General features: G+C 38.2%; 3 protein-coding genes across 3 annotated transcripts; 1 reads left to right on the forward strand and 2 right to left on the reverse strand.

The window, feature by feature from the left end:
* Positions 1–2582: 2582 nt before the first annotated feature.
* Positions 2583–3521, forward strand: BDBG_02891 (uncharacterized protein; the record flags this gene model as incomplete). Its single annotated transcript, XM_031721003.1, has 3 exons — positions 2583–2667; positions 2736–3098; positions 3517–3521. 3 exons carry the CDS (start codon positions 2583–2585, stop codon positions 3519–3521), a joined length of 453 nt encoding a protein of 150 aa, XP_031577370.1.
* A 1451-nt stretch (positions 3522–4972) lies between these two features.
* BDBG_02892 (PHD finger domain-containing protein) lies at positions 4973–7493 on the reverse strand (the record flags this gene model as incomplete). Its single annotated transcript, XM_002626669.1, has 2 exons — positions 4973–5125; positions 5349–7493. The coding sequence occupies 2 exons, from the start codon at positions 7491–7493 to the stop codon at positions 4973–4975; spliced, it is 2298 nt and encodes a 765-aa protein (XP_002626715.1).
* Positions 7494–8441: 948 nt separating this feature from the next.
* On the reverse strand, positions 8442–8687 carry BDBG_16681 (uncharacterized protein; the record flags this gene model as incomplete). The annotated part of the gene is made up of 1 exon (XM_031724576.1): positions 8442–8687. A coding segment is annotated over one exon (246 nt), but the record flags the coding sequence as incomplete, so codon positions are not given.
* Between the last annotated feature and the right edge of the window lie 355 nt (positions 8688–9042).

The following is a 9042-nucleotide window of genomic DNA, read 5'->3' on the forward strand; positions in this document are numbered from 1 at the left end:
CATTATATCTAGTTTCTCATCAGAGTCATTTCTCAATTCTCTAATCTTAACAGGAGTTTGAGGATTCAAATTCTGTTTATATTTAGCTGAAGAATTGAAGTTTGAAGATTTAGATAGTTGAGAGTTTCTTCTTTTTGAGCTTGCAGTTATAAGTCTACTGACTTGACTCTTCTCTTCAGTTCTAGATTGACTTTGAGCTTCATCTTTTCTCCAGTTCTTTTAAGTTCTAGAAGTAGACATACATTCTTTTGAGCTAGATGCATGTTTTTCTTTGCAATTCAAGCACTTAAGCAGAGTATATTGACAAATTTCATCTCTTTTTGAGCATGTTTCATATTTATGCTCACTAGTTTTGTGATCTCTGACACAGAATGCATATTTTGAGCCTCTAAAACATGAGATTGCAAAGTATTCATATCTTTGACAGTTTGAACACTGTGTTTGAGCTTTGAGATTCATTCTTGAGTCTTTGTATTCATGAACTCTCAGTTTCAAATCTACTACTCTTACTTCAGAGATCTTTGACTGTTCAAGTGTTTTTGTATATACTAGAACAGAGGCATTTCTCCTGCTTTGTCTGAACTTAATTAAATTTAGTTATACAGGCTTCTTTCTCAGTTGAATAGAGTTGTATTCTTCTAATTCATTTTTGAGAAGTAGCATTTCTTCTTCACAGTCAAAAATTTCAACTGAAATATTATAAAGAATGAATTTATCTCACTTTTCATCTCTTTCAGATAGAATTATTGTGTTTAGCAAAGATTCTACTACTGACTTTCAGAGATTCTCATTCTGAATAAGGAATTCAGTACTGAATTCAGGCATTGTAGTCAGAATAATGAAGTTTTCAAAGAATGATGACTTAATTAAAGCTATAACTGATTTTTGAACTTTAATATCAGTCATTAACTGAGAAAAGAACTGCTGATTAATTTCATTTCTGATTCTGAAAATGAGATTTGAGTTTAGCTTGTTTCTTTGCAGAATGTCCTGATTTGAGACTTTGAGAATAAGTCTTCTATTTCTGAAGATTTGAAAGTTTTTCTCTTTTTGCATTTTCTTTTTCACTTTTCTATGAATAGAGACATGAGCAGTATTCTTCTCAGTTTTCTCAGAATTATGAGCAGGTTTTGAGACAGCAGGTTTAGAGACAGCAGATTCAGCTGCTTGAGTATATGTTTTCTTCTGATTCAAAGAAGAAGAAGAAGTAGAAAAAAAGAAAGAAGAAGAGTAAGATGAAGAGTCAGTGATTGTACTAGGAATTTTCAATGTTTTTTAAACTATGTTTGAGATTCTAAGTTGAAACTTGATCATCTCCTGTAGTTGTCTAGTCTGAGCATGAAGAATTAACAGAACTTCTTCATTCATCTCACTCAGACACTGCTTTCCAAGAATCTTGCTTGCTTTTTCAAGTTCCTGTATTTCAAGAACTTGTTATTTCTCTATTTCTTCTTTCTTTCTTCTCTTCAGAATTTCAATCTCAGGAATAGTATTTGAGAAAGCATCTTTTTCCCCATCAACTGAGTGTACTTTTGAACTCATTATTCTTACTCAATGAAAAGTTGATCAGACTAATTCAATTGAGATATTTATTAAACTCTTTTACATTGAAAAGTTGGTCAGACTGTTTCAATTAAGAGGTTTCTAAGTCTGTTTTCAATTGAAAAGTTGATCAGACTATTTCAAAAGAAGAATAACAGACTTTTATGTATAAAATATCTGATTTTTTTCACACTAGTTCAGTAACTAGGTTAGATTTTTGAAGAGAATCTAATAAACTTAAATTGATTTTTAAGATAAATCAATAAAATCTTTATAATCTCTTTCTTGGAATACAGTGAGGAAAAGTATGATATCAATTGATAGTAAATCAGATAATGTGACAGTTTTTGAGAGAAAAACTGACAAAAAATAAATCAATTTTTTGCAGAGAAATTGATTAAAACTATTCAATTTTATTCTAAATTATTCAATTCTTCTCACACAATAAGTGTGCAACTCAAATCAGTTAATAAAGAGTGTAAAAAAGAATTAAGTATTAATGAAAGCTCTTCAGTCACTGAAAAAGTAATTCTTACTTAAAAGAATATGAAATTATGACAGAAAATAACTCTGTTTTTAATTCTTTGTAAGAATATTGTGTAAAACCCAGAGAAAAACATCTTACTTTTTCAAGAGAAGTAAAAAACTATTTCTGAAATCTTTTTTTTTTGCATTAACTGCTGTAGAAGAATGAGATAGAAACTACTAAGATATGCACTACTGTATATTCTCTATCAAGACTTTCTCTCTTCAGAGTCTTGATATTATAGAGAATATAAGTCTGTTTCTACATAATAATGTAAATATTGTCAGTGAGATGTAGAGAAACTGATTATTTATATCTCAAAATAGAAGACTTTGTCAATGATTATATCAATATAGAGTTAATTCTCAAATTCAATAGAAATCTAGTGTTGCTGTTCTCAATTCCTTGCAGAATCTATTGAATATTGAGGTATTAAAACTAGATTTAATATATCTCACTGTGCAGGGATCAAAGGCTCAGTCAGACCTTGGGGTATACTGATTTTATAGTTGTCATGTCTGCCGATTATGTATCGAGTACAGTTGCTGAGGTATCTTTTTGTACTTTTCTGTCGGGGATGGGCCAGATTGAGAGGGGTGGTACGAGGGTGAGACTTGGCGTTGATGTCTAGATACACTGAAGACAGACCGCGGAGGTTGCACTTCAGAAGTGGCCGTTGGTTATATGCTTGATATTATCGCCGAGGTATCTTTTTGTATTTTTCTGCCGGGGATGGGCCAGATTAGGAAGGGCGGTACGAGGGTGGGACTTGGCGTTGTTGTTTTGGAACATCAAAGATGGACAGGGTTTTCGCGGAGGTCGCTCCTCAGATATCTCCACAACTACAGATCGGGGATCTTCCAAAATCGAGAAGATTGGTGCATATGGCTAGGTCTCTTCACCTTACAATTTGTATGGCACTTTGGCCCGGGGTTGTGGTGTGGTAGGGGTGAACGGGGGATAATCCCACACGGGAGTTTCGAACAACGTCTAGTTCACGTTTGGCTGGATATCTCCACCACCACACGGGGTATGCGGTCGGCGATGGGGTCCAAATGCTCGTATGATCGAGGGCTTTTCGATGGATCTATCGGCGGGTTCTTATTCGAAAAATCGAGCGAGTTCGTGATGGGGCGGTTGATATCATAGCTGTATTCTGCTGCAAATAATCAAAGAGATTATATTATATACTCACCATCACAGATCTTATCTTATAAATATTCATACATATCTTTATAGTGAATATTATCAGATTACATAATATATCAGCAGTAATTATCTCTGACTGAGATTATCTCTTCATCTCTAACTTCTGAGAAGCTTTAATAAAAAGTATATATATCAATCACTGACTATCAATCATCTATCATTCTCAAATAGATGAATAGATAGAGAGATAAAACAGAGAATTGAAAGTCTATCTACAATTGTACACTAACTATCTATAGCATGACTGAACAGATCTACTGTTATAAGCAGAATTTATATGCAGTAACTCAATTTATTTCATACTGAGAATATTCTCATTTCTTATAAATCTGAAATATCAATCACTATTTCTCATTGTCTCTGACATATCAATGAAAGCAATAGATAAATGTTAAGTGAAATACACAGCAGTTCTAGTATGAAAGACACAGCAGACAGTATAAGAGAAACTACTATATACTCAAGATCTTATGAAGAAGTATGCTAAAGATAACTCATAAGAATTTCAAGTTAAATATAAAGTCTATTTAAATACAAAGAATCTCTCTATATAAAGATCAAATACAAAGTTAAATCACAAATTTCTGAGTCTCTTTCATATAGAAGTGCAAATCAGATCATAAGTATATTAGCTAAATCTCTTATCAAGCTATCAGATTCATAATATATTTTACATCTCTCTTCTTAAATTATGTATATCATGAAATGCTCATGCACAGTCACACACTCAGAGAAAGATAACTGAGATATAGAGAAAATAATGAACTTCTGAATAATTAGAGAGAGAGTCAAATACAGAGTATAATAATAACACAAAGAATCAGAATTTGATGAATGAGTAAGTAGACTCAACTCAACTTGTAAATACAGATTCATTTATATATTAATATTATCACTGTTATTCAACACAACTCAAATCAACAGATCAAGATCTAGAACAATCATCAATTTCAGATGTAATAAACTTACAATTAGAAATATTACTCTCATTTCACACTGCAGCATAGTAAGTATGAGAATACATTCATTAAAATCAGCTACATTAACTGATCTCTTTCAACTGAGACAGCTGTCTGCATGAGGAGAAACACATAAAAAAAAAAAAAAAAAATCTTAAAAACAAACAATGATGATGCTTTGCATCTTCTAAAAACATATTAATAACCTATGCATACATACAAACTGCTTTACAATACATTCTAGGGCAGGGCTACTGCCAACCGCGGGTTGGGGCAGGTGCTCCCACTAGTGATACACGCTGGGACAGGCACAATGCCGCTGGCAACCATAAGGCAGGCTACAATGCTGCTATATGTATGGGGCAGGCACAATGCCACCGGCAACCATAGGGCAGGCTACAATGCCGCTATACATACAAAAAGGGGGGAGAAACGGATGAGGAGGGGCAGGGTGAAAGGACCCTGTGATCAGTGATCACATGATGCTCCGCATCCATCCTGTAAATAGCAATATCACCACACTGTGGTCAACAACCTCCTTTCCCTTTCTCAAGGATTAGATTAGCCACCAATGCAATACTAGCTACTGCCAACCATCTCTATAGCTTTCCCCCTGGTATTAGATCTCGCGTACTAACACTGCCCTCCATTTGTCTGATTCCATTCCTGTCGTCACTCATTAGTGTACATCAACCGTTATATGGTTAATATTATGTTTAACACGTGATAATACCGTCTATGGGCATCGCCGTCCACCGCCAGTTCGAACTATGCCGTCCGTTAATGCTTTCCCAAGCTTTTTCCGACATTCTGGGCAGTACCACTTCGCCGTCCGACTTGGAACTTCTGAGAGGCCGACACAGTCGAGATGGAACCATTCTTTGTCGCACTGAGAAAAATAAATTAAATCACGTTAGTTTTGTTTGTTTAATTAGTACTGTGTGTTAGTAAAAGCATTGGCAAAAAAAGAGGGGATAAAACACGATTGGAAGGACGCCTAATTGTGAAGTGCAAGATACAAAACATGTTACAATCATGAAAATGGTATAAAAGTAAGGAATAAAAAAGCAGAAGCAGTACACTTAAAGAGGACATTTACGATGGCCACTCACATCATTATCCTCGCAGCAGATCATGGTACCGAAACTCACGTCTCCACAGAGACAGTATCTTGGTTCGTTCGGGTCGATTTCTTCCAGGAAGCCATCCTCATCCATCCGTATATCCTCGGTCCTGGGAGCCATGTTCTGATCCTTCCTTTTCTTCACTGGTTTGGCCTTGCGACGGCCTACACTTACGGCAGCGCCGCCATCCTGGCCAGATGTTACGGGTCCTGGCGCAGGGCGCCTGCTACGGCGACCAGCTGCGGTTGTACCGGCGGGTTGATCCGCTCCAGGTGTGGCCTTGGCAACTGCTGGGGTTGCGCTCTTCCTTCGAGGTCGATCTCGGCCAATCGATTCTCCAGAGGCTCCAGTGGCGGAACGTGGTCGAGAGCCTGCTCGAGTAGCAGGCGGTGTGGGGGTGGGACGGATCCTGGCAGCCACGGAACCTGTTGTTCGGCGCAATTTCGCCGGAGATAAAGCACGCGGTGACCGTTTCGAGATAGCGGATGGGCCAACAGAAGGAGAAGTTCGAGGGCCTATACCCATCGCTGCACTTTCCACTAAAAATTCATCTCCAGCTGTGTTCACGGCACTTGTAGAAGCAGATTTGCTAAGCTTGCGCTTTTTAGTTGACGGCCTGACTGTAGCTAAGGAGATAGGAGCGGGAGATTCAACATCTTGTGATGATTCTAAAACGGCCGTCTCCTCAAATTTTCTCTTCTTCATGGTCTGCTTTGATACCTTTGGCCTATCTTTCACTGCAGGACCGTTAGCTTTGAAAGGTGTACCTAAAAGTCCAGATTGAACGTTATTGTAAAGATTCTGCTCAGCAGGGCTTGGAAACAAGCTTTTAAATGTAGACCCGATGTCCCCGAGTCGTCTCGCCGCCATCTCCGCTTCGGCCGCAGCGAGAGCTGCCTGTTCCCGTGCAAGGTTTTCGCGTTTCAGCTTCTTCGCCTCGTTAAGTTTCATACCTCGGTTACTTAGTTTGGTTTCCTCCACCCCCGAAACATCCGCGTTTACTTCGCTTTTTCGGACAAGTTTTCCTGGAACATAATTGTTCGTTATGTCGTCGCAGTCTACAAACTCAGCGCCGGTTGCTTCAGCGTTCAGCTTGGCTGCTCTGTAGCCTTCCCATCCTCGACCACGCAGCGCAAGTTCTCGGTGGATCATAATTTCACTAGGTTGCCAAATATTGTTCTTCTTCATCTTCTTTCGAAGCTTGGTCATTTCCCATTCAGTCAAACGGAGCCATGGGAAATGTTCGCTTCCGATTTTTGCATCGTCCGGGGGAGGTTTTAGCATTGCCAAAGCATTGCTAGTAGAGGTATCGATTTGACTTATCTCCGCATTCCCACTAGAATCTGACGGCTGAGAGATGTGACGGCTGATCACATGTTTCTGCTTTTTCGACTTTCTTTTGTTCTTGGATGTGTCGAGCGACTGGGCGGCTTCGGCAGCATGCGACGAGCTGGGCCCAAGATCATCGTCTGATTGCTCCGTGCTGGCAATAGGTGAGTCCGGATTTCGCAGAACATGGTTAGGACCTCGGGTCGCTACGCCCTGTGGCTTTCCATTTTGTGGGCGTGTTTCATTAACGGTCGAACCAGCCACAACTTGTCGGGTTCCATCGATATGCAAAGTTATCCTTTGTGTAGAACGTGTCTCGCCAGCTTTACGGCCACTTCTTTCTCGTTTTGTTTCAAGTGATGATTCGGCTAGAGGAGGGGCAGACTCGTCGCGGGAAATTGCAGTACAAGTCTTTAGTAGTGCATTCAACTTGGATTTGATGCTCCCAAGGCGGTCAAAGTGGCGATCAACCACATCGTAGAGGCGACATGCTTCCGCGTAGGCAGACTCTCGCGCATTCATCACGCGCCCCAATTGTTCTGATATTTGTCTTCGTAGAACGACGGGGTCAGGCCGCGAATCTGCTGGCAGATTGGGTAGTTGTCCATAGATCTTTGTAAGCTCGTGTACGGAGGCTGCAGCGTCCAGGTAGGTCTCATCCAGGCCACGAATCAGGGTCAGGGAACGAACGAGGTCTGAAGGGAGGTATTCGGTATAGTCGATAAAATCGGTCACGGTAGCCTGCGCATCCGGATCTGAGGGCCCCTCCATGATGCCACGCTCATCCGAATCGTCAGATATCATGGAGATCACGAGGCGCTCGAGGGAAAAGGTGAAAAGTTTCCGCTCGGTCAAGGCTCCGTTGGAGACAATGTGATAGGAGAGTGGGGTGTCACCATCAGTGCGATAGGGGTGATCATGCAGTCACAGGTGACGCATTGGGAAGAGGCTCGCATTAACAATAGGAGCTCATACGAAGCGTATTTCACGGCGACAAAGTATTAGAAAGCTTCAAAAGAGAAGAGTTATACTTCAGGGGAGGAGGGGAATATCAAGCGCTGGAGGTCTGGGGAGAGAGCTCCCAGTCACGAGGTAGAGGTATTGCTTTGCCGGATTTAGTTAACGTGAACCATGGGAGACAAACCGGATAAAGTGTTATTCCCAGAGTCCATCATGTGATCGGGGAGGGTCTTGGAGGATAACGTTGTTGTGTGTGTGTAATCTATCTACGCGAGTTACACTAAATGGATCCATACCGGAAAAACGTAGGCTTATTATACGACCGGGTTATGGTTGTTCCGCTGTGCCAGTCACTGACACCATCACTGAACTGTAAAACTTAATATAATGATGAATTAGCTGTGAAATCACTGTAAATGAGTTATGAACAGAATAAAATCATCATTATATTGATAATATTGCTGATTTCTATCTATATAATCACTAATTCTAAAAAATATCTTATTTACTGAAATCATTCTCTATTGAAAATCTGTTATATTTCTCTATAATTTCTCTTAAATTCTCTGAATCATCTCTATATTATTATTATCATTTTCTGTCATATTCACATCAACATTTATTTCAGAGAACTTGTGAATTGATATTAAAGTTAATGAAGAATCAGTGTTAATAATTATTTACTGTTTAAAAGAAGAGATTTCAGAGAGATTAAGAGTTATATATTTATTTATCTATATTATTATTAACTTCTGTATAAATCTGAGAATTATTTCATTGATTCTAACTTACTTTTTCACTGAGAATATTGAGAGTTTCAGTGCTGCTTATAGTCAGAGAATCAATCAGAGTTAGAAGATTAGAGAAGAAAGAGAGAGAAGAATTAATAGTAGCAGTAGAAATATTAATAAAAGAGATGAAAAGAGAATTATCACTGTTATTAAATTTCTCATCACTGCTACTACTATTACTGACTATAACTGAATTCTTATCAAGATAATCTATAAGTCTCTGAATATACTTCATTGTTTTACACATCTTAATGATAATATAGCTAGCTTCAGTATTGACATTATTTATTAAATTTATAAGATTCTTCATCACTGATTTTTATTCTTCAATATAACTAACTATTATTCTCAAAAGTGTATAATATACTTCAAGCTTGATAGTTCTAATATCAAGTTTTATTTTTTTAATTGTGATTTTCTTCTTTTCTATGATAACTTTTTTCTTTTCAATTTCTAATTTTATTCTTTCAATATTCAACTGAATCTTCTCAATCTTGATTTTAGCTTTTTCAGTGATACTGATAATAATATTCAGAGCTTTCAGAGCAATAGTGATACTCTTTATATATTAAGCTTTTACTTTCTATTAGTGAGTTTTGACT

Source organism: Blastomyces gilchristii (assembly GCF_000003855.2).
Source record: "Blastomyces gilchristii SLH14081 genomic scaffold supercont1.4, whole genome shotgun sequence".
Taxonomy (NCBI): Eukaryota; Fungi; Ascomycota; class Eurotiomycetes; order Onygenales; family Ajellomycetaceae; genus Blastomyces; species Blastomyces gilchristii.